Source organism: Polypterus senegalus, chromosome 1, assembly GCF_016835505.1.
Source record: "Polypterus senegalus isolate Bchr_013 chromosome 1, ASM1683550v1, whole genome shotgun sequence".
NCBI lineage: Eukaryota > Metazoa > Chordata > Cladistia > Polypteriformes > Polypteridae > Polypterus > Polypterus senegalus.
In genome coordinates this window covers 57,681,708-57,708,363 of record NC_053154.1, presented here as the reverse complement: position 1 = coordinate 57,708,363, position 26,656 = coordinate 57,681,708, and the positions used below count along the sequence as shown (strand labels likewise).

At 41.1% G+C, this 26,656-nt stretch overlaps 1 protein-coding gene across 4 annotated transcripts in view; it reads right to left on the bottom strand.

Moving 5' to 3' along the window:
• Positions 1-215: 215 nt before the first annotated feature.
• Positions 216-26,656, bottom strand: part of csrp3 (cysteine and glycine-rich protein 3 (cardiac LIM protein)) — a 38,568-nt gene continuing 12,127 nt past the window's right edge. Inside the window, exons 2-6 of one of the 4 annotated variants that reach the window (XM_039749467.1) lie at positions 22,611-22,737; positions 7,994-8,162; positions 5,843-5,972; positions 2,825-2,918; positions 216-428 (exon numbers count right to left, since the gene is read on the bottom strand). In XM_039749467.1, coding sequence (XP_039605401.1) covers positions 364-428; positions 2,825-2,918; positions 5,843-5,972; positions 7,994-8,162; positions 22,611-22,737 — 585 coding nt within the window. In that variant the 3' untranslated portion in view covers positions 216-363. The remainder of the gene's footprint in view (positions 429-2,824; positions 2,919-5,842; positions 5,973-7,993; positions 8,163-22,610; positions 22,738-26,656) is intronic. The other 3 variants (XM_039749476.1, XM_039749450.1, XM_039749460.1) reach the window with 3 other exon arrangements.

The following is a 26,656-nucleotide window of genomic DNA, read 5'->3' as shown; positions in this document are numbered from 1 at the left end:
TGAATAATGTTTGATGGTTGATTGATTTTCATAAACTTAACTGTAACTCCAGATGACCAAGAGATTAATAAATCAACTGAAATCTTTAACCGGCTCACTTTAAATAAGTGTCTTAGTTGGACACTGGAAATCATTCTCAGCCTTTCTCGTGGTTAACAGAATGATAGTCACACAGAACTCAAGTTTTCTGTCAAGAATCAATTCATTCACTTCTGGCAATTTTGGAATCTTTTTAATAAATATTGAATGTTTACAGATCTGTATGGTTCTTATTGCATACAGAGGTTTACAGTGATACATATTTTGACTGGATTTGTACAAAACAACTTGTGGCACAACTGCGCACTGAGGAGTTCAATCCTTCTATTCAGCAGTTCCAAGATTCCCAAGACCCATTCCTTTGGGACCAAAGTTCTTTGCGTAGCAGACTGAAAAAAAAAAAAGGACACGGTTTGTCATGATTTATTGTTATGACAAGGATGGATATAAGCTAGGATGATGACATTCCAAATATTTTATCATCATCATCAGTATGGTGAACAACACACAGCACAGGAGACAATCAAGCAGTGTGCAGGTCAGATGAGCAGAATGTCAAACCATTGTCTTTAAAGAGCTCCTTCCATCGTGGGTAGTTGGGAAAAATTCAAAGAGGAATTTATTAATTACAAGGAAAGGTGCTGCTAGGCTTTAAAACACGTCCTACTATTTACACTACATACTGTGTATCTACCATTTCCATTTGCACATTTCAATTCCTTATGAATGTACTGTATCTATGTATGTACTTATTGATTTTGTATTATTTAGCCTTCTGCCTATTCTTTATGTACGTATTTTTATTTATATACATTTATAGCGTCATTATTGACCAGTGTGCTGAGTACAGTGAAATGTTTACTTGGTATGTCTAAATGCTGTGAATATATAGCACTTCACCTAGATATCTATCTATCTATCTATCTATCTATCTATCTATCTATCATATAGAGTCTTATCTATCTATCGATCTATCTATCTATCTATCTATAGAGTCTTATCTATCTATCTATCTATCTATCAATCTAAATGCACTTTTCATGTCTGTCTGTTCATCTGTTATAAAACACCTTTCGTGTGTGTCTAATACAGAAAATATTCACACTTGTAAGAGACGGCCAGCAGCTCAACCTGGCCAGGACACACAAGAGATGGAAGGATGGAGGAAGGCAGCTTCTTTATGGCACTGCCTCCCCCAGAATGCTCCCCTGGATTGCAGCAGTGTCCCGGATTCCCACAGGGCACTATGGGACTTGGAGGTCTATATCTTAGCACTGTTGGGTATCATGCGTGCTGCCAGGGGGTGCTGGGAAAGTGGGGGATTCATATGGCAAGAGGTTTCTGCCTAACCCAGAAGTTCTTGCAGATCATGTGGGTGGAAGAGCAGAAGCACTTTTGGGTTGGCCAATATAAGAAGACTTGACCAACCTCACAGGAAGGAGCCAGAGTCGAGTGGAAGATGGATGAAGTTTGCTGGGAGAAGTGGAGGAGAAAGAATCAGAGAAAAAGAATAGTTGTGTGCTGAGCCTGTTGGTTACTTGTGGCTGTGGTGGTGGGAAATGCTCGATGAAGAGTTCTCCTAAAATGAATAAACTGTGCCCTGTGTCTGTTGTGATGGGTTTTGAGGAGCAACAATGCCATCTAGTGTCCACACACTACACTTTAATTGTATTATGGCCCCTTATCTTGGAATCAACAGTGCTTCAGGATTCACTCCTTCTTCAACAAAAATATTTGTTGGTTTGAAATATTAAATAAAAGTGCCCTTTGGACAGCAAGGTAAGACAATGATGTGCAGAGCTGCCTCAAAGCTCCAAGGTTCAATTCTGGGCCTGCTCACTCTCTATGTGATCTGTGTGTGGTCTCCCTGGTTCTGCCGGAGGTGTTCAGGCTTGTTTTCCACTTCTCAAACACATGCACTTTAGGATAATAGTTGACTTTATTCTGCCTCATTGTGTGTGAGTGTGTCCTGGGATGTATTGGCATCCTGTCCAGGAATGGCTCCTGCCTTGAGAGTCTTGAGAGTGAATGGATGGAAGGCCGAGTGCATTCTGCTAATTATTTGGGCAGTGTGGTTGGGGTACTCATCCAGTTCAAAGACTCAGAACCCATCACAGTAGGATTAAAACACAAGACAAAACCAAACTGGTGGAATGCCATCAAATTATTGCTGCTCAGAAACTTAACACCTGGGTAACTTGGCGTAACCAGTCAGTCTGGAAACACCACTGATGAAAAAGATACGTAACCTGAGAACATTCAGCCCAAGGATTCTGAGTGGCAGCTTTTCCCCCTTTTAACTTAGTACTGTCCCTCAAGCAGTTAGTTACCTTTGTAAAAGCACAACCCTAATAATCAAGATTTAAAATCCGATTTAAAAAAGCTAAAGGGTGTATTTGCTTAATGAAATGTTGTGCAGGTTAGACAGCTCAAAGGCAGACCTCTCAATAGCATGAAAGCTAATGTCACACTTGAAACCGAGAACAACATTTATTTCTAGAGCACATTTTCATACAAACAATGTAGCTCAAAGTGCTTTACATGATGAAGAAAGAGAAAAAAAGACAGAATAAATAATTAAAATTAGCGAACACTAATTAACATAGAATAAAAGTAAAGTCCGATGGCCAGGGAGAACAGAAAAAACAAAAAATAAACTCCAGACGGCTGGAGAGAAAAAATAAAGAAGGGATTTTCAAAATGAGAATGTCTCCCAAACTGGTGCAACAAAGAAACGAGTCACTAATGAGATCTTAAATGTCTGCGTTGAACATTTTCAACTCACCCTTACAGTAGATTTCTCCATCTTTATCTGTCACAGTTGTAGATTCCAGGCTTTTCCCACAGAGAGCACAGCGAAAGCAGCTTTTATGCCAAGGCTACAAACGATGGAATAAGAGTTAAATAATATGAGATGAGTCATAAACAACCTGTTCTTACATAGTTAAAAAGTAAGATTAATTTAGTGTATGTATGGATTTATTTGTTTACTCACTTTATGCAGTATCTGTATGTGTTTTTACATTTCAGGTTATGTCAGCTTTTAAAATTGATGATCCACCTCATTCATAGATAGATAGATAGATAGATAGATAGATAGAGCACTATATAATGATAGATAGATAGATAGATAGAGCACTATATAATGATAGATAGATAGATAGATAGATAGATAGATAGATAGAGCACTATATAATGATAGATAGATAGATAGATAGATAGATAGAGCACTATATAATGATAGATAGATAGATAGATAGGAAGGACAGGACAGGACAGGACAGGACAGGACAGGACTTTCTTTGTCACCAGGGGAAATTTGGCTTTTTACAGAAGCTCTATAGATAGATAGACACTATACTCTAAACACACACACCAGAAGGACTAAAAAGAAAGAAAACTTCTGACATGTCAGTTTGAACAAATGTCTGCGCTGTGGCCATGGTCTTGTATTACTATCTATAGAGATACATATTATATTTTGGTCATTATTATTTTTTTCATCTTTCATATTTAAATTGTTACTACATCTCAGAGAAAGGCTATTGTGATATGAAATATGGCAAAATAGAAATATACATTAAGCTGTCATTTGTGTTTTGCAGCTTTTTATATTTTGCATCATTCACCTCATAGTTACTGTTGGAGGTCCTACCTAATTTCAGCAATTTATTTTAGTAATATACTTTTGTAAATTATTTATTAGTGCTCCTATATGTCATGAGGTGGATTTCTTTTTTTGCATGGTTACAATATAATGAGAGTCAGTCTTCCCCCAAAGAGGCAAAGCAGATCAATTTGGTTTTTTAACAGCTGACATTAAGGAAGTTTTCATCTCAAAGAGTTAAATAAAAGGTCTGAGGTCTCTTGACTTGCTGCACTGGTCTCTTTTTAAGCAGGTTCACAGTTAAGTAGGACCCCCATCTTCACTTCTTTCTTAAATTATGAGGCTGATGTTGCCAGTATAGGTTTTGAATCTCAATGAGCCTTTTATTGGGATAAAACTGAATTTGTAAAGTGCACACGGGGACTGATGTTTTTGTGAAAATAAAGTTTTGGCGAGAGTGTAAGCGTGACATCATACACTGAGTCAGTGCTCAAGCGAGTGTCTCTGTGAGTCAGTCTCAGTCTCGAGACTTCATGCAACATAGGAGCTGCGACAAGGATAACCATCCTGCTTTAGCTCCCATCTTCAGATCAGAACAACACCAGTGGCTTGGAATCACTGCTCTGGTAGACCAGGAGAGTATGAGGAAGAGCAAGTCAAAACCTGGTGTTAAATGTTCTAAACATCATGTGACAAGCATGTTACGTGGTAACCCTCATTCTGCACATGATAACCAGTTACTTTGCCCTTTGTTTACTGTTTACAACACACAGCAGAACAACTACGGAGCTGTCCTTGCGCCATGGCTGTTAGAGATGGTGAATTGCCGGCGACCCTGCTCCTAATGGTATATGTATTTTCCCCATATTTGTTATGATGAAATTTCTGTTATAACAAAATATTTTTATGGTCCTATCAGTTTTGTTATAACAGGATTCCACCTGTAATATGTTTTATAACATGCCAGTTGTTGACAGCTGCTTATATTGGATGTTCAATGTTTAAAGTATTGTTTACAAAATTTTTATGCTAATAAATAAGTGTTACCATAGATATCATGTGATAAGGAGACATCTTGTTGTTGCCCATCAGAACAGACTCCATGTTGGGTTAAGCTAAACACTGCACATTATCAAAAACACACCATCCTCACCGTGAAACATCATTCTGTGGAGATGGCTGTCTGCAAGGCGTGTGAGGTCGGGGGGGAACATGAATGCAGTAAAATACGGGCAAATCCTGGAGGAAGACCTGATGCAGTCTGCAAGAAACCTGCACCTTGGGAGAAGATTTGTTTTGTAGCAAGACAACGAACATAAGCATAAAGTCAAAGCTACACAAGCGTGGCTTAAAAATACCAATGTTAATGTCCTGTAGTGGCAGACTCAGAGTCCGGATCTCAATCCAATTGAGAATTTATGACTTGAGTAAAGCCTTCCACTCACGATCTTCATGACACGTGATCGAGCTTAAGCAGTTTTATCAAGAAAAATGGGAAAACAATGGCAGTACCCAAATGTGCAAAGCTGATAGAGACCTGAGCACACAGACTCAAGGCTGTCATCTACTAAATTTGCACTCGGGAGAAATTGAATACTTATGGGATCAATTATTTGGTGGTTTATACTCGTAAGTAATTTAGACCCCTTTACAGGGACATTGAAGAGTCTTTTCTGTTGCTTGGTGTCACAAAAGCCAATTTAAATCCACTGTGATTCAATGTTGTATAACAATAAAATGTAAAAACTTTAAGTGGTGAATATTTTTTTACAGGCACCATAGATTATTATAGGTCTCTTTTCACAACAATATATTTTTTTGATTTCTAGTTTTTGTTCTGTATATTAATTCTGGATCAACCAATTCTTGTTTTTTTGCAATAATCCTTGTTGATTTTTTCTTGTTTGTGTATCCTGAGCATTTAAATTATTGCAGTGCTGGAATCTTTCATTTGTTCTTTGCTTTGTAATCAACAGAGGAGTCATTTTTACTGAATTACACATTTTAAGAAGGTTATTTGCTTAAGCACATGTTAAATTGGATTGCAAAATTCTTACAGTTTTTAGGTCACTGGAAACAATACTGTTAAAACTGCGACTTCTATGACCTCCTTGAACAATTTCTCATGCTAGATGTGTAACCCCAAGGTCCACTGCAAGTTGGGTTCACGTAACTGGCTATACGCTTCATACAAACCTTGCCAGCTCCCATGACTCTCTCAGCAGCGTAGACGGATTTGGAGCACCGAGAACATCTCTCTGCACCGCCGAACTTCTGTGCAAATTTACCCGATGTTGGGTTGCTGGTGGGTTTCTGAGGCTTTAATCTAATAGTGAACAGAATGAAAGCACAAAAACAGTTTCCCGTGATATTTTCTATCTGCATTGCTCATGTGGTATTTCTGAATAATAGTTTTAGATTAGATTTGAAGAAGACCCTGGACTACAGACTACCAAACGCTTAGTTCCATCTATGTGTGACACTGAGCAGTCACTTACCTTCCTGTGATGAAAATGTAGATAGTGGAGTCCTACCCTCCACCGCTCTACTTGGTAATTTATTCCATGTCACTGTGGTTCTCTTTGTAAAAGAAAACTTTCTAATGTTTGTGAAAAATTTACATTTAACAATATTCCATCTTTGTTTTCTTTTTAAAAGTTTATTTTAGAGTAATGGTCTGGATCTGCTGTACTAACTCCATTCATAATGCTAAACACTTCAGCCATCTCACCACCAAATTTGTGTTTGCAGCCCCTTCAGTCTCTCCTCATAGCTCATACCACTTAGTCCCAGAATCAGCCGAGTCGTTCTTCTTTGGACTTTCTCAAGTGCTGCTATGTCTTTTTTATAATACAGAGACCAAAACCTCAGTGATTAACAAAGTATATCCAAAAACAAAATCTCTACACAGTGCTCCAGGTGAGGCCTCACTAGCGTATTATAATGTACTCCACACATCGTGCTACGGAACGTAACGTCCTATTACCCTTTGCAATGGCTTCTGTACACTGTCTGAATGTTGACAATGACAAGTCCATTATGACTTCCAGGTCCTTCTTATGCTTTGTGCTTTCAACTTTCAGTCTCCCATTGTGTATTCAAATCTAACATTTCTAATATCTATTTCTTGTTTTTTTTTTATGTTTTCTTACAGTACAATATTTATTCTGCAACAAATTTGTCCAAATCCATATGTTCCACAAATCCCATTGCAAGGATTCATCTGATTCTGCATTATCTGACCTTCTTGTTAGTTTAGTATAATCTAAAAACTTGGACAGCTTTTTCTTTATATTCTTGTATGGATCGTTTATGTATTATTAGAGCCAGGCAGGATTGTCTGACATCCCAGCCAGGATGAGTATGAGGGTCTTAACCGGATGGAAGGACGAGGTGAAGGAGCAGTGGGGGAAAGCTCCTAATTTTGTGTATTTTTATCCCCCATCTGCTAGATAGCAGTATCCCAGGACCATGGTAGCCATGTAGAGTCCTGCAGGGAATGATGGGAGTTGTAGTGCCAAGAGTCAGCCCTGCTGAGTCCCAGGGGTGCCACCAGGGGGTACTGCAGAAATTCACAATCCTTACTTTTTGGGACTTATGCTCGACCCATAAATGCTTCTGTCAGGCTTTGCTCCTCAAGTATACCAAAAGTATTCCCAGATCCGACATAAAAGGAAGCTGTAACCCAGAGAGTCAGAGTTGGGCAGAAGGAAGGCAACACTCATCTACACATCAGGCCTTAAATTCCCCTAAACTTCCAGTTTTTATATATTGGGATAATATTTGCTAGCTTACAATCTTGCATTTCTACAGTGTGTAGAAATACATCCATTTTCCACCCTGCTGAATCCAAACACAGGGGTCTGCTGGAGCCAATACCAGCCAACACAGGAACCAATCCCGAGCAGGGTGCCAACCCACCGCAGGACACACACAAACACACCTGGGCCAATTTAGAATCACCAATCCACCTAACTTGCATGTCTTTGGACTGTGGGAGGAAACCGGAGCGCCCGGAGGGCACCCACACAGACAAGTGGAGAACATGCAAACTCCACGCAGGGAGCACCCGGGAAGCGAACCCGGGTCTCCTAACTGCGAGGTATCAGCGCTTCCACTGCACCATCTTGCTGCCCATGTGTAGAAATGTTTCTAAAATACTTATCAATGGCTTATATACTAGCTAAACTCCTTAAGCGCTTCAACATAAACATGCCATTATGACATAATTATAGGATAAATGTTTATTTATTAATTGGGATACGGTCATTTTTACCACAAATAAATGCACTTAAAGAAAATATGCACACACTGAAAGTTAAATATGCATTTTTTAAGTCTGCTTACCCTTGAGGATCGAAGCCCAGGTGCTCCCCAGTATCCGAGCTGAGCACTCCAGCGCCCTGTCCGTAGCCATAGCCTTTAGGACCGTACTTCTTACCATAGCAGCTCTTACAGTAAATCTCAGACTCGTGTGCCGCCACCGTGGTACTGTCCAGACCCTTCCTGCAGGTCACTGGGACAAAGAGATTACACGCTAAAACGTTAAACGGAAATGTTAACTGCATAAAGAAAACCATACCGTTTATGCATGAAAACCATTTTGACAAATGTAATGAATGTCGGCAGCAATGAAGTTCAATCAATATGTCATTGTGTGCTGTGTATTCAGTAGGCCTTGTGCTCATGTACTGTACATTGTCTGCTTATGAAATATTATTCTTCACATACAATATTTATCTTATTTCATTTCTTCTTATTATTATTATGTTACGTAATAGATAGATAGATAGATAGATAGATAGATAGATAGATAGATAGATTAGACTCTATATGATAGATAGATAGATAGATAGATAGATAGATAGATAGATAGATAGATAGATAGATAGATTAGACTCTATATGATAGATAGATAGATAGATAGATAGATAGATAGATAGATAGATAGATAGATTAGACTCTATATGATAGATAGATAGATAGATAGATAGATAGATAGATAGATAGATAGATAGATAGATAGATTAGACTCTATATGATAGATAGATAGATAGATAGATAGATAGATAGATAGATAGATAGATAGATTAGACTCTATATGATAGATAAATAGATAGATAGATAGATAGATAGATAGATAGATAGATAGATTAGACTCTATATGATAGATAGATAGATAGATAGATAGATAGATAGATAGATAGATAGATGCTTCTTTTTCTCCTTTGCCTCGTCACATCACATTTCTTAAAATGATCTGTAACTGTTGTCTGTAACTGTTTCTAAAAATACTAGTGAAGTAAATGAAATGGAAAGGACAAATGAGGCTGTTAAAGGTAATGGCTTATCTCAAAGTGCTGCTGATAATGCTCTAAATTGTTTACTACTGCCTCACGTAAATGTTTTTCCACTCCGTCTCTGTCTCTGTGTGCATGTCCATTTTCCCTGCTGCTAGATTAGGATTTGGATAACCCAAACCCAGATGTGTGCAGGTGAAATCATGAAATGGATGAAAGGAATATTTAAGGGATGGAAGAATTGTACGGTGGTTTGTGCTGCTGCTGCACAGTCCAAAGTGTCATCACCGTCACTGTCTATGTGGAGTCTGCATGTTCTCCACATGTCTATATGATTTTCCTTCTAGTAAGGCACCCCCAACCCCAAACCAAAATCATCCCAAAGACTTTTAGGTATAGTTAAGTTAGAGCGGAAAATGAACTTAGCCTAGCTGGGTTTGACCTACTGCCCCTAATTATAGAACATTTCAGTATTGGTGTTTTCTATTTAATGTTCACATAAAATTTTATTTTGAACCCTTTTTTCTTTGACATAACTAGATATACATTTCTATGAGCCTGTTTATTGAACAATAGAACATTACAAAAAGTTTGACAAGAACAGGCCATTCAGCCCAGCAAAGCTCACCAGTCTTATTGATCAGCACAAGTGAAAAGCTCAGAACAAAATATGAGCAAGTTACATTTTCATTTCCTAGGTTACAAAACAATAGCAGCTAACATCACACACAAATCCCACGTGTCTATTGTTCTCTGTGTAAAGAAGAACTTCCGAATGTCTGTGCAAAATTTACCCTTAACAAGTTTCCAACTGTGTCCCCGTGTTCTTGATGAACTCATTTTAAAATAACAGTCTCGATCCACTGTACTAATTCCCTTCATAATTTTAAACCCTAACCCCAATCATGTCACCTCCTAATCTTCTTTTGCTTAAACTGTAAAGGCTCAGCTATACAGTTCTTGTTCTTCAGTACTCAAATGTGGCACTTGGTGCCACAGCCCACCTGCCAAGTTCTTTTGCCTGCCTAAGGTAAAGTCATCCCTGATGGAGGATCACAGGAATCATGGGGCAGAGGGGTCCTTTCATCGGATTGGCTGCCCCAGCTCTGTTTCAGCTGTGGAATGGCCAATAGGGGGAGGCAGCTTGATAGCTGAGGTCTCCAGGACTCTAAACAATCCAAATCATATTATGTGATATCATCTACTGTTAAATTCTGCTACGCACTTCTAAAATTCTTATTTGTATACTACTGTATATTGAGGATTTGTTCTGTTCTGTGTATTGTATTGTATTGACCCCCTTCTTTTTGACGCCCACGGCACACCCAACCTACCTGGAAAGGGGTCTCTCTTTGAACTGCCTTTCCCAAGGTTTCTTCCATTTTTTTCTCTACTGAGGTTTTTTTGGGAGTTTTTCCTTGTCTTCTTAGAGAGTCAAGGCTGGGGGGCTGTCAAGAGGAAGGGCTTGACAGCCCATTGCAGTATTGTATTGTTATCTTTCCTCATAACTTATCTCCTGTAATCAACCATAGAAACTGAACATAGTGCCTCATCAGTCATTTATGGCTTCCAGCACAGCAGGCATGACATAGCTGAAGCTTGCCTGAGATATTCCTGCCCTTTTGGCAGTTCCCTCTAGTTGGTACCCATTGCCAGAAAGCCAACTGTTTAATATGAACAGGTGTAGCCTGATTTTGGGCACTCTGTCCTTCTAATGCCAAGTCCAGCTCAGCGCAGAGTTCCTAGAGAAGGTCTCTTGACAGTCTAAACCAGCACGTAATCCTGTCATCATCATGGGCAAAAGAAATCCGACTGGTCCCTAAAAGCTTGTTTTCTTCATATATGACCGTTTGCATGGTCTCCAAGTAAGCCATGTTAGGGCTATAGAGATTTACAGCTTATAACACACAGGGAGTAAGTCATGCCGGTGTTTTTACAGTCCTTTGGTTTCTAATCCTTAGAAATGACATCTGAACTGTAAACTGATGAAAAAAAAAACTTCTTCAGTGCAAATACGCAGCACTGGCCCTCTTAAAAAGAGTCAGCACGTCATATTCATCAATTTTAAGGTTTAGTATATTTGCCACATTAACACATTTTATAATAACTGCTCAGTGAATGTGAATCACTGTATGTGTAGCTCCCTACTTGATCAAGGGTGTCCACATTTCCCAGTTTCTCTGAACAGTTACATATGAATGGGTCAGAGGTGCCGGTAATCCTGACGTTTGTATGGGACGTTCCATAAACACACGTGTGCGTATGCAAGTTTTCTAAATCAGACCCCAGGATTTGAAGGTAATTGACACAGGAGCAGGAACTCGCCGTAGATGGGATGCCAGTCTGGCACAAGGTATGCTTACACTAACACCTACGCTTTTACATCCCATGGCACCTCACAGTGCTTGGCCTCTGACTGAATTCCTCACTGCAGTGCCTTCTATGTGTAGCTTTAATGTTCTCATCATGTTCTTTGCATGCATACTCCTATATCTACTTGTTTATTTAAGTTAATATTTATCAGTTCACGTGGTGCAGATTTCTTTGTATTTCTGCCATGATGTCCACGCATCCATTTGCTGTGGCAAATAAAGAGTACTACTCACTTAAGGCTGCCGTTCTACTCCAAGGCCCAGGCACTTATAGCTACCCAAGAGAAAGGATATTGTAGGACCACATGGTCTGCAAATGTACAGCACTGAATTACAATGCTATTCTCAGTCTGATTACTATTGCAGCTAAATCTGTGATGCCATAGGTACACAAAGTCACCTAAAGTTCAACACACAGTACCACCAGAGTCTTACCAGACCTGCGCACACACGACTCTAACAAGGCGGCTGCCTGTTCAAACACCCAACTTAAAGCTCTCCTCCACACAGGCTCCAGTACTCACTGAAATAGGGCCTCAACCTGTTTTAACGCAGACTTCACAAGGCCCATTAAAAATCTAGACCTTCAAAGTCAATATATTCTTAAACTCTCCTCACCCAATACCCAAATACATGTCTGCACACCAAAAAGAACTGACCACTAATCTGTAAATTTAGGGCCTGTGCTAACTTAAAGACCCCAAATTAAACAAGACCCCCTCACTTCCAAATTCTACAATGCCTATAGCTGTAAATCAGACACAACTTCTACGTCTTTCACCTCCAAACTTAAGGTCTGTACCAGCACAAAGTCCTTAAGGCCTGCAGATACCCAAACTACACAGGCCCAGCATCAAATGCATCCCTACTGTGTCTGCACAGACTAACTCTGCAAACCCTTAATCTTCAAGCTTATGTTCTAGGCCTGCATGAGCCCCAAAGCCACCTAAACGAGGCTGCCATCCAATCAATCCCCAAACCTGAAGTTTGCGTCTGCACAAAGCTGTTACTCCTAAACCACTAACTGCACAAGGCCTTTATACACTCACAATCCAACTCCATGAGTCCAACTACAGTTCTACAGAGTGTACACGTACACTACTCAGCCAGTCTCCATGCTGAAGGCCTATGCCAGCACAAACTTCATAAAATGTCTACACCTAAATTAAACAACACCTTCAAATCTCCCAAACTCTCAACTCCACCAGCCTAAACTCTGCTCCAGAATCCAAATTCATGGCCTTTACCTAATTATAAAGTGAGCATGGCATTTCCATTCTTGATCATCATGTAAATGTTTAACAATATCCTAAGAATGGGTGATTATTCCAGTTTCCTACCACTTAATGTTCTGGATTTCAGATTCAAGATGATACCCTACTTGTGATTAGCATGTCAAAGTCCCACTTACTCCGTCATGACAATAGTGACCCTATTTATGTGGGTAATGATACCTTTTCATACACCAGGGTTTCATTTCTTCAGGGTCCTGTTTATCTTTCTTTTCAAGGGTTTAGGGTTTTTCATCTAAAATCACATCCTTGAGGACGTACTCAGGGACACCAGTGGGAAAGTGCATTTAGGACTGAAGTCAAGAAGCCCATCTCTACACAAAGAGTTGTGGAAACATGGAACAAACTAGCAAGACATATAGTAGAAGGAGAAACCTGGACAACATGTAAGAAGAATCTGGATGAGATATTGTTAGCTAAACAAATGTTATACCATCAATCACCCAAACTCTGAGCTCCACCAGCCTGCACATCTAAACTAAACAAAGCTTCAAACCATCTAGGTCTCCAAACTTAGGGCTTTCTCCAAATCTAACTCAATAAAGTGTTAACATGAAAACTACAGTAAGAAAGATTTCTTCATACCCAAGCCTGAAGGTCTTCACAATGAAACTAACAGAGTTTTGACTTTACCAAACTCTAAAATTAAAGCTGCAACTTCTAGCTGTGGGACTTGCCCCTTCTTGTGACAGCCAATATCGTGCTGCCTGACAGACCCACAGTTGTACGAAGGGTAATCGGGTATGGCGAGTTCACCCACAGTCCTCGCTATTCTTTCCATTTTGTCGTAGCACGTAAAACCGGTGTCATCAGGCAGATGAGCCTTGAGCATATTCTTGAAGCTGGGTCATCAATAGTCATGAACTGGTGCAAGTAGGACATGTAGCAAGCAAGAAGTAATAGTGCAAAGTGCATTGTGCAAATGTATTTAACAATGAAGTGCAGAAACAAAGTGTGGTGTTGTCTTCCATGAATAAAAAAATAAATAATCCGCTAAAGACAATGTTCAGGTGGAGGTTAAAATCCAATAATAAATAAGATCCATAAACATTTTAAAATCAAGAATAAAATCACAGGATCCTTTCATTAAAAAAAGAAAACCATGAGCCTCAGTACTCCTTCCACTACCACATTTTTGCTGCTCACCCTCAGGGTCTGCTAAGCTCACAGAGATACAAACTTGACAAGTGTGGTCAACCCTTTTCAGCTCATGTCCCCACCACCATCCCGCAAAACCTGCTTTCTTCTTCCACTGCTGTTCCTTGAAGTCCGTGAGACATCTCAGTGTGCTCAGATGCTTCTGCTCCACTCCATTGCTCAAGTAGTACTGTTGCTTTACTGGGGTGTTCGAAAAATTAAGCATTTTCTATAAATTTTCAAAAATATCTTTACCATAGAGGATAATTGGGAATGGGGCACCACCGAAACATAAAAGCCTAAAAGTGAAGTGGTGAAAGTTTCAATATAAGAAAACTTACCCTCCATGTTTCCAACATGTGTTTGTGATAACAAAAGGGATCTGAAGATAATCATTTTATTGCATATTCCTGGTACTGTTTCTCTACGTTTTCTATTTGCTTGAGTTCTCACATAAATGCGGTAGTAAGTCAAAACAAAACCAACCATGCGGCACAAAAAGTTTACTGTGATTTGGTCTTTCAAAAGGAAACCAGGCCTGGGGGTGGGGGTGTAAGATTATTACACAAGAAGATGAACGTTGAGATGGTCTGCACACAGGTCTTCTTTTGAAAAATGGCTGAAACTCATAATATTGGTGTTTTGTTGTTCAAAAATGACATGTGTAAGCTATTTTACTGTACAATGTGTGTGGAATCGCGATCAATGCTCAACAACTGTCTTGGACTTTTTAAGTCAGATTTTTAGCTTATGCCCCATAAGCCTCTATTGTGAAGCACCAGTGAGGGCAAGGTACTTTTTAAAATGTATAGGAAAAGCTTAGCTTTGTGTAGAAATAACTTGGCCCTGAAACATACCAAACCTATCCTTTAAGTTAAGATCTTTGATGCTTGCCTACAGAGTAGTCAGTGGGTCTGAACCCATACATACGCTCCTTCTCTCCCACTCAGAACTGCCGATTATCTACATGGTATCAAGTTGTAGCAGTCCGGTGCTGCTCAGATTCACACCATTGATGGTGCCGTGATTTATTTAAGTTTTCGGTTGGGATTCCAGGAATGCACTTGACTTGACCCGCACACACTCACAGAGACACGAAACAAACGAATAAATAATAAACTAAATGGAAAATCAAATACAAACAACAAAAATTAGACAACCCTCCCCTTTGGGGATACAATTTTAACACAACAGTCAACCACAACAATAAACACTCACGACAATGTCCTTATACAGCTCTAATGCAGCAGAAATGGATGAAATGTTATGGAGTAAAGATGACGATGACAGTCCCAGGAACAGCTTCCGTAAAAAATGAATTAAACAGTCCTACCGGTAGTCCTAAGCAGCAAGGGGTGAGATTTGCGGGAGCGACTAATCCACCACTATTTACACGACAAGCAGGCACGAGACAGTCCATTCATCCTTGTGAGACGCTGCAGTGGTTATATAGGACAGGACACATGGGATACACAGAACACAGATCTCCTTCTTGCTGCTTCGCTGGTCCCTTTTCAAGTTTCCCACTGGCTCTTCTTGCCCCCAGCAGCCCCTGTGCCCATTTCAGACATCCAGTAAGGGCAATCCCGTTTGGGGCTGCTGGGAAATGGAGGCCTTTCAGCGATAGCACTGCTACAAAGTCTCAGCCCAGAATCTTTTCATGTGTAGTTCCTGGCTGATGGAACAAGCTTCTAACCGCCATAAGAAATTCTGACCACCAGGGGGAGCTCCTGCTCCCTAATACCCGACACAACAGACACCAGGCAAAAGTTCAAGCACAACACCTGTTTTATTTTCAGGTGGGAAACGCTTCCCAAACCTTTTCAACAAGCAGCACCGTACAATAAGTACAGCACAATAAACAAAGCACGCCATACTTCTTCCCTCTTTCCTTCCACCTCTACTCCACCTCAGGCAAGCATCGTCCTTGCCCTACCAATTCTGGCTCCCTGAATGAAGATAGACGGCTCCTCATATTCAGAATCCCAGGAGTACTTCTGTTTTTGCCTAATTGTGGCCTAGGAGCATTTCAAGGTAAGGTGGGAGTCCCATATGAAAGGGCTGGTATTCCCATATAGCCATGTGGGAATCTGAGGCGCTGTTGCAACTCACAGGGAGGCTGCCAAATAGCAGTTCGGGGGAGACAGCACCCTTCATAAGCCATCTCCCCCCATCCTTCCATTAAGGAGGCGTCCTGGCCAGGTAATGCTCCCCGTCGTCCCACACTGTTTAAGAAGCGTTTGAAGACTTGTTGTTTGGAGAGTTTTTCTTTTAACTTAGCTGTTAGGCCTTTGCAACTTAAGAATTGTAACTCGCTTGTATTTTGTTCTGAGCTCTTCACTTGTGATAGTCATTTTTTGTGCCCTTGTCCTGTAACGTTTGTTCCCAAACAGTCCCTCCAGATTGATATTTACTTGAATATGTTCACCTCTTTTGTAAGTTCTTGATATTCTATTGCACTGCCTGCCTTCTGACTTCTCATGTCTTCTCCTTGCTGGTTAGTCTTCATTTCTATTTTTCAGCATTGGGTATATTCCTCTCCATCTTGTTCATAATAACTGATACTTTATAGTTGTTGAAGAATTTGAAACCCCTGGAATATGTGCTCCACGGGTTTAATTTCTCACCACCCTGAGCAGCCGCCAGTATCTAACTGATAACCGCAGAATAAATCAAAGTGCCGTGGCACGCTTCCCATGAGGTGCAGCTTTCTATTTCGGTCACGTTGTGTTGTGTGATGGGCTGACAGAAGGATTCACTTAATGCAGTAGATGGAATTCCGCACAATACTTTCCAGGATACGACAGTGACGCTTCATAAAGACCAGATGGGCATGACGACAGCTCATGAAAGGCAGCCATCTTCTGACAACAATAGAAAGCCATTTTACTGATTTATTGCTCAACTGTGCAGTGATTTGTTTTTCCTTCAGTAAATAGGAAATAAAAATCAGCTGTCATTTTCTTTTTATTTCAGCACAGGTGCAGTGTTTAACCAGTTTATAGTGAGTTCAAACGGAGATCATGTGGCATTTCTCCACCAGACACGACTTTACTAAAAATGCTTTTTGGTATTTTTTTTTCAATAACACATTTAGAAGAAGAATTACTTTAATGTTAATTTATTACTTAATATTTACTATTTGTTTTCTTCCAACTAAGTTCTATAAAAAAGTCTTGACTTTGTAGATGCCAAATGGGCTGGAAGGACATCCAGGCCAGGAGAGGGGATGGTTCCTTACCTGGACGGGAGGACCAAAAAGGGCAGGACAGACAGCTCACTAGGAAAGAAAGACGTCGATGGAAACTTTTTATTCCCCCAGAATGCTAGATGGCAGCAGCCCCAGATGTCAGTGCCCCCTAGGAAACTAGCAAGGCATGCCGGAGAATGTAGTTCGGCAGTGCAAACCTGCTGGGGTCACTGGGGGCCACAAGAGGGCGTTGCAGGGAGACAAGCTCCCTGTTATGATGGACTTCCGTGTGACCCAGAAGTGCTGGCACCGGAAGTACTCCTGTGTCTGTAATAAAAGGGACCGCACTCCCTTATCCAAGGTAGTCGGAGCTGGGAGGTAGTGGAGCAACACTTGAGTGGAGGAGGGTAGTGCGGTAGGAAGAAAGTATTGTGGAGAGACAACTTGTGTTTTGTGCTTGTGGTGACATGTGAGAGGATTTAATTAATAAATCAGCTTTTATTTGTTCTCGGGACTGTGCTTGTGTGTTCGTGTCGCGGTTTGGGCTGGCTGATATCCCCGGGGGTCCATCACATGATCACAGTCTCACTAGATATACAGTGGTTTCAGAACATATTCAGACCACTTTCGCATTTTTCACATTTGGTTATGTTGCAGACTTGTGCTAAAATTATTCATTATTTCCCTAATCAAACAACACTCAATACACTGGAATGACAAAGCGAAAACAGGACTAATGAAAAATTGAAATATCACATTGACACAAGTATTCAGACCCTTTGCTATGACACTTTGCATCCCATTCTGTTAATCATCAGTGAGATGTTTCTACGCTTTGTTTGGAGTCTACCTGTGGTCAGTTCTATTGACTGGACATCATTAGCAAAAGGACACAACTCTCTATAGAAGGTCCCATACCTGACAATGTGTATCAAAGCAAAAACCAAACCTTGAGGTCAAAGAAATTGCCTCTGCTCCTTAGGGACAAGCTGACAGAGATGGGAGTAGATTCATACATGGTGGCATGGATCGTGGACTATCTTACAGACAGACCTCAGTATGTGCGTCTCAGGAACTGCAGGTCTGACATTGTGGTCAGCAACACAGGAGCGCCACAGGGGGACTCTACTTTTTCCAGTCCTGGTCAACCTATATACATCGGACTTCCAATACAACTCGGAGTCCTGCCACATTCAAAAGTTCGCTGACGACACTGCTATCGTGGGCTGCATCAGGAGTGGGCAGGAGGAGGAGTATAGGAACCTAATCAAGGACTTTGTTAAATGGTGTGACACAAACCACCTACAACTGAACACCAACAAAACCAAGGAGCTGGTGGTGGATTTTAGGAGACCCAGGCCCCTCATGGACCCCATGATCATCAGAGGTGACTGTGTGCAGAGGGTACAGACATATAAATACCTGGGAGTGCAGCTGGATGATAAATTGGACTGGACTGCCAATACTGATGCTCTGTACAAGAGAGGACAGAGCCGACTATACTTCCTTAGAAGGCTGGCGTCCTTCAACATCTGCAATAAGATGCTGCAGATGTTATATCAGACGGTTGTGGCGAGCGCCCACTTCTACGCGGTGGTGTGCTGGGGAGGCAGCATAAAGAAGAGGGATGCCTCACGCCTGGACAAGCTGGTGAAGAAGGCAGGCTCTATTATAGGCATGGAGCTGGACAGTTTGACATCTGTGGCAGAGCCACAATCATGGAGAATCCACTGCATCCACAGAACAGTATCATCTCCAGACAGAGGAGCAGCTTCAGCAACAGACTGCTGTCACTGTCCTGCTCCACTGACAGACTGAGGAGATCGTTCCTCCCCCACACTATGCGACTCTTCAATTCCACCCAGGGGGGTAAATGTTAACATTATACAGTGTTATTGTCTGATATAACTGCATTTTTATCACTCTTTAATTTAATATTGTTTTTTATCAGTATGCTGCTGCTGCTGGAGTATGTGAATTTCCCTTTGGGATTAATAAAGTATCTATCTATCTATCTATCTATCTATCTATCTATCTATCTATCTATCTATCTATCTATCTACAGAGTTTAAAGGAAGGATTGTGTCAAGGCAGAAATCTGGGGGATGCTATAAAAAATTCTTGTAAGAACACACTGGACTCCATAATTCTTAAATTGAAGAAGTTTGGAACAACCACGACTACTCGTCCTAGAGCTGGCCAAACATCCAAACTGAACGATTGTGGGAGAAGGCCCAGAGTAAGAGTGGTGACAAAGAACCTGATGGTTACACTGAGCTCCAGAGAACCTGTGTGGAGATGGGAGAAACCTCCAGAAGGACCATCACCACTGCAACACTCTACTAGTCTAGGTTTTATTTCAGAGAGGCCAGACAACACATGAAAACCTGCTGGGAGTTTCCATAAAGGCACCTAAGGGGCTCTCAAACAATGAGATACAAGATTTGTTGGTCTGGTTAAACCAAGACTGAACTGTTTAGCTTTACTTGTAAGTATCAAGTCTGGAAGAAACCAGGCAGCCCTCATCACCCATTCCAACAGTGAAGTCTGGTGGTGAGAACATCATGCTACAGGATTGTTTTTAAGCACCATGGACTGTCTCCATCCAACCTGTCAGATCTTGAGAGGATCTGTAGAGAACAATGGCAGAAATCCCCCAAATCCACATGTGCACAGCTTGTCATGTCACACCTAAGAAGACTCCAGGCTGTCAATGCTACAAAAGGGGCTTCAGGTAAGTACAGAGTAAATGATCTCAACACATGTGTGATATATATATATTTTTTTTATTTTAAACTAGCAACTTGGCTACGCTGTGCATTGGATGACCACAGTTGAAGGACTCAATCATAAGGACCTCTCGTCGAGAGTCTCATTGACACGCTTTTGCCTCTTTCTTTCGCGATCACTGCGTAATCTGTCTTCTCTCTCTGTAGGGGTTTCAGTCGCCTTTCGTTGTGCGGCAGAGACACGTCGTTGAGCTAATCTGTGTGAATGCTGAGTGTCCGTTTCTTGCGAGCGACTGTCACGCCTTTGCCTCTTTGCTTCGTGATCATGCTGTAATGTGTCCTCTCTCGCAGCAGCAGGTTTAGTTGCGTTTCGTATCGGCATTGTTCCGTAAGGTCTCCTCCGTACGAGTGCACATGGGTAGCTGAAGACGGAAAGGCATAGTGGGCATAGTGAAACACACGAATTGGTGACCAGGGGAACCATCCGACTCAGACGCGGGGCTCGAAATACTCAAGTGCACATGTTATTTATAATTTAATTTTTTATTTTTGTTATGAACTTCCCCAAAAGAGTTGATCCCTGTAAATAGTTAATAGTATATGAACAATATAATCTGTTGTAGTACGGGCGTTAATTAGCGCCACACCTCATAACCTGCATACACCACGTGTTTGGCTGTAACGCCAGAAGCGCGGTGGACGCTGTAAGGGTAGGTTGTGGTTTCTGTTTCTTTCGTGATTTTTTTTATTTCATTTTATTGATTATTAAATAGGCAGAGGGGAGAAGATGTTAATGTGATGCTGTGTCTATTTGTTTACTTTTGTTTTGAAAAGATTTTCGAGAACAGGAAAAATAAAGGCAAAGGGGAAAGAACAGAGGGGGGTAAGCAGGAATTCTGAGAGGGGACAGACTGGGGCTTTTCTACGGGGCGGCTATACAGCCAAAAGGAACGTGGACCCGGACACGGACACCACGCTGGGCTTTTATTAAATAGATAAATGTGCAAAAACATTTTTAAATCCTGTTATATTGAAGTATAGAGTGTTACTTGATGTTCATGGATATAGATGATCCACTGTGGCAACCCCTAATGGGAGCAGCCGAAAGAAGAAGAGTGTTATTTGATGTTGCAAAAAAATGGATTTAAATGATTTTAGCATAAGGCCATAACATAACAAAATGTGAAAAAAGTGAAGGGGTCTGAATACTTTCTAGAGGTACTGCATACTGGGAAATGTGGCCTGATAATATGGTTCACATAGCGATTTACTCTGATTTTCCACAGCATTCAAACCACTGACAGGTGAAGTGAAAAGCATTGATTATCTCGATACAGTGGCGCCTGTCATGGGGTGGGATATATTATGCAGCAAGTGAACTGTCAGTTCTTGAAGGTGGTGTTTTGGAAGCAGCAAAAACAGGCAAGCGTAAGGATCTGTGCGACATTGACCACGGTCAAATTGTGATGGATAGACAACTGGGTCAGAACATCTCTAAAATGGCAGGTCTTATGGTGGGTTCTGAAGTTGCCTAAGGAAAGACAACTAGTGAACTGGCGACTGGTCTTGAGCACCCAAGGCTCATTGAAATAACAGGGTTGTGACAAAAAGATCCAAGAATTTACTATATAATAAAACACTAAGGTCTGTGTGTTCTGTCACTCTGAGCCATCTGATTGGTCAGTTTGGCTTTGGTGTGCTGGGTGAATTTGGCTTTGTCAACATAACAAAAGAAGAAGTGTGAGTGTTAAACATGAGGAATAGTAAAAGCGTATAAAGGCATGCTGGGAAAGCTGCCTTTAAAGATGGCAAGTATAAAACCATCTGAGAAGCAGGCTTTACATGAATGTGCTCAAGAGAGCGCGCGCCAGCCAGTGAAGATACATTCATACGCACACAAATATGACGAAAGGCACTGAGGTTTCCTCCCACAGCTCAAAGACATGCAGGACAGATGAACTGGTGATGCTAATCAAAGACTTTGTTAAATGGTGCGACTCAAACCACTTACACCTTAACACCAGCAAGACCAAGGAGCTGGTGGTGGATTTTAGGAGGCCCAGGCCCCTCATGGACCCTGTGATCATCAGAGGTGACTGTGTGCAGAGGGTGCAGACCTATAAATATCTGGGAGTGCAGCTGGATGACAAATTGGACTGGACTGCCAATACTGATGCTCTATGTAAGAAAGGTCAGAGCCGACTATACTTTCTGAGAAGGTTGGCATCCTTCAACATCTGCAGTAAGATGCTGCAGATGTTCTACCAGACGGTTGTGGCGAGTGCCCTCTTCTACGCGGTGGTGTGCTGGGGTGGCAGCATAAAGATGAAAGACGCCTCACGCCTGGACAAACTTGTTAAGAAGGCAGGCTCTATTGTAGGAGTAAAGTTGGACAGTTTAACATCTGTGGCAGAGCGACGGGCACTAAGCAAACTCCTGTCAATCATGAAGAATCCACTGCATCCACTTAACAGTGTCATCTCCAGGCAGAGGAGTAGCTTCAGTGACAGACTTTTGTCACTGTCCTGTTCCACTGACAGACTGAGGAGATCGTTCCTCCCCCACACTATGCGACTCTTCAATTCCACCCGGGGGAGTAAATGCGAGCATTAATTTTATTTTAATTCTTTTCATTTTTATTACTATTTAATTTAATATTGTTTCTTTGTATCAGTATACTGCTGCTGGATTATGTGAATTTCCCCTTGGGATTAATAAAGTATCTATCTATCTATCTATCTAATTTGGCCCGTGTGAGTGTTTGGTGTGTATATGTGTTCACCCTGTGACGGACTGGTATCCCCGTCCATTGTTTGTTCCTGCCTTAAGCCCTGTGCTAGCTGGGATAGGTTCCCCGAAGACACTGGACTGGATAAAGCAGGTTAAATAAATGACGTGACTTTAAGTGTTTTTTTAAGAGAAAAGCAGATTGGATAAAACTCACTGCAGATGAAGCACGTTTTGTGGAAGCTTCTCCCGTTGCACTGCATTTCTTCTGCATGGTAAACAGTCTTCTCGCAGGCTGCACATTTGGCTCCTCCTCCCCAGTTTGGCATGCTGGACTGTGTCTGCTGGGAACAAATAAATTAGTAAATACAAAGCAGGCTACTGACGATGCCACTTGACGTTATTAAGCAGGATAAACTCAACAATCTGTGTACTTACAGTATTTAAATCGTTCAGTACAGACTAATGTGATTGGCTCGGTTTTAAAGTGTATGATGATTCTTAGCTTTACTCCAATTTTTCACCTTCTTATAACACTTTTTACTATTATTTTATTTTGTTATTTTGCATGCACCTTTTTATCACTTACAGTGCCATTTCAGTTTTCACTCGGGTCTTACGGGCCACATTGTGCATAGCAGTGTGCTATTACATGTCACCATTAAGTCCTCGTCATCTTGCAGAAAGTATTTAAGATGGTAGTGCACACTGCATCCAAGATTCTCGCCATTTTTTAAAGATTTCAGGGTTTAGTAATTAGTGCATGTTTTTTCAGCTTCATCTTTGCATTAACATATTGAACTTCAATATTTTTTAGTATTATCTGCATTTTATAATGATTACAATTCTTGCCTCTTTCATCTTCTGGCCTTTTCTTAAATACAAAATAACGTCAATTGTGGCCAGGAGTGTGAGTCCCAAAGCTCTGACACAATTGCACCAGTTCATTCACGGGTTCAGATCAAAGGGCTTTTATTATAAACAGTTTCTTATAACAAATATGCACAATATCATCCTCCATTCCCTCTTCCTTTACGCCTTCCTTTACTCCTCCAGCAAGTTTTGTCCTCTTCCACCCAATTCCAACCTTCTCAGTGAGGTAAATGGCTTCTTTTATATTTCCAGTGCCATAACATTAAAACCAAGAAGCACTCCAGGGCCAGCCTGAAGCTCCATGGAGAGCAAAGTTCTCTTCTGGCAACACCTGAGGAAACCAACAGGGATGCAAGTCCTTGTAGACCTATGGATGTCCAAGCTGGAGGCAGCCTAGGTGAACACTGCACTAAATGTACTTAGGGAATGACTGTTCTTTGTGGGCCGTGTCACCCAGACCAGTCGTTATTTTGTCTCCCGGACTAGGAAAGACACCAGGAACTATGCCAGCCGGGATGTGCCTCAACCCAGGATATCCTTCCATAATGGCCTCTGGACCGGGTAAAAGTCCACAACATGTGTTTTGTCACAATCCGTCTAAAACGTTAGGTCAGATTCAGTGTGAATTTTGAAATTTTGAGAATGTTTGGATAGTGGTTGAATGAACCAAAAAAATCATTCCAGTGTTTTTGTAACATAACTGTTAGGAAGTTGTGTTGCTGTTTTGTTACCGTATGTTTAAAAGATAACAGAATTGTTTTTCACCTCTACATGCATGGTCACATATCGGGATGCCTTTTTGCCTTCTAGACGTCAGATCGTAGTCTAACAAGTCCTGGATCTTCTGCGGTTTTGCATGAGTCTCATATCTCACAGTAATACAAATTTTCAGAAGTGATTGATTGCCTAAAGCAAGCAGTTCCTCCCCAGGCTGGGGTCCTCATGTCTTGCAGACCACTTATGGAGCTTGTGAACCCAATCCTCTGCAGTTTATCATCTTTAAAGGAGACGACTTTGACTTCTTTAAATTCCAAGACAATCACAAAATCAAATGTCTCTGGAAGTTTGTTACGATTGGTGTCTGCTTTTTGAAAGACTCCGTTGCTTCTATAATTCCAAAAATAAAGTGTATTTAAAATGACCACTCTGAACCCAAAATGCAACATGTATGTTCTCTCTGGAAATGAACCGGCTTTAAAAGTGAAAAAGCAATACAGCATACATCATGACAGGATAAAGGTCAGAGCACATCCTGGTCATCTGAGGTTACAGATAGATCCTTTGAGGTTTGTAAATCTGTTTCGTGTTTTGTTCCTCATTTAAAGAATTTTTGGTTATGACTTTAGACAACATATTTAAGGTATGGGTGGCACGGTGGTGCAGTGGTAGCGCTCCTGCCTTGCAGTAAAGAGACCCAGGTTCGCTTCGCTTTTTCATACAAAAAATGTATCTCAAAGTGCTTTACATAATGAAGAATAGAAAAATAAAAGACACAGTTACAAAATAAAAGAAGTCAACATTAATTAACATAGAATAAGAGTAAGGTCCGATGGCCAGGGTGGGCAGAAAAAACAAAAAAACTCCAGACGGCTGGAGAAAAAAAATAAAATCTGCAGGGATTCCAGACCATGAGACCACCCAGTCCCCTCTGGGACATGCAAGTTAGGTGCATTGGCGATCCTAAATTGTCCCTAGTGTGTGCTTGGTGTGTGGGTGTGTGTCCTGCAGTGGGCTGGCGCCCTGCCCAGGGTTTGTTTCCTGCCTTGTGCCCTGTGTTGGCTGGGATTGGTTCTGGCAGATCCCCGTGACCCTGTAGTTAGGATATAGCGGGTTGGATAATGGATGGATGGATATTTAAGGTATTGTTTTGGACTTGACGACAGATCAGTTTGGATTTTTGGTTAATCAGCTTGGCTTGCCTTTAGACTAATGTTTCGTCTTCTGGTTCCTTGCTTAAAATTCCATCTGCTATTGTCATTAGTATAAAAAATAGCTTCCAGAACATACTATTCACAACAGTACAGTACTGAAAATAATCCATACGTTATTCAGCAGTCCTTCGGTACTGACTTTGATGTTACCTGTCAGCTGAGGTCCAGCACAACCTCAAATGACAAAAGACAACACCTTATGGTGGCTCCCCTGGCAGCAGGAGCCAATATGCTGAGATGGAAAAGTAACAAGACGAGGACACAAATAGGACCAAAAAGGGTTAAAGGTTATCTCCATGCTGGAAAGTCAAGAAGTTTAAAGACATCAGATGTGTAACTAAAAAGGGAAGAGCAAGTGATATATATATATATATAGGAGGGGAAGGAGGGAACAAAGCCAGGGCAGAAAAGGAGAAAGATGAGAGTAGGTGAAAAAAAAAGTTGCCATTAGAGAAGGTAAAGGGAGATGTTAAAAAGTTAGACGGTCATTAAGACCTGGAGAAATATGTGACCTCAGGGTGAGAAGGAGCTCAGCTTCTTCTGATTTTCTTTTTCAAAAGTGTCTTTGAAGTCCTGTGAAATAACACAAACAGAAAGATCAGCGTGACTACGATCAAGGGATGTGAAGTGGGCTACTGTGGGCTTTGTGAGATCTTTGATTTTAACAGTTCAGATGTGCTCCCCGTATTGGTCTGCTAGTCATCTCCCTCTTTGTAGATTAATGGACACGTCTTATAAGGAATATAGTAAATACAATTTTTTAACTGGCAAGAGGCCGGTTGTTTAATGTTGAATTTAGCAGCGAGACTATCTGTTGGGGGATTGTTGGTGACGTATCTGTGACTCAGTGGCTCCTGTTACAGCTCAAAGTACCTGGTCAGGAACGTTGCTTTCCTCTGTGAAGTGAGCTGCAGATGAGAAGTTTGTGTAGGTTAGGTGGTCGAAAAATGGAGATCAAGGGAGGGTTTGGAATAAAAGCTCCTTTGGAAGGATCAGCCTGTAAAACTGGGAAGAGTTGTGTGATAACCTGTGGGAAAGACAGAGTGTTAAGGTGGAATTGTGAGGACTGTGGGGTTTAAAATGTGAGAGGGTGAAGTAATGAGAGAGACAGGGAAAGGAGAAAAACATTTCCACAAGTTGATTATTTTAAAATACACTGCCACGATAGTGGGTACAGCTTTAAATAAAGAAGGGAAAAATGGCAGACGTGGCTAAGTATTTATTTGGTACAGCAATGAAAGCAGTAAAACGTTAAAAAAAAACATATAGCAATGGAAGAGCCAAAGCATTATAGCAAAAGTGCTAAAGTATTAAGAATTTATAAGTGGGAAGAAGAAAGCAATGAAATATGGGGAAGGTGGAAAGATTGGGTGGAATTTATGGAAATGGAGCTACCAGTCATAACAGCAAAGTATGTTTCACTGGAAGAATTGGAGGTTGTATGGAAGCAAACAACACA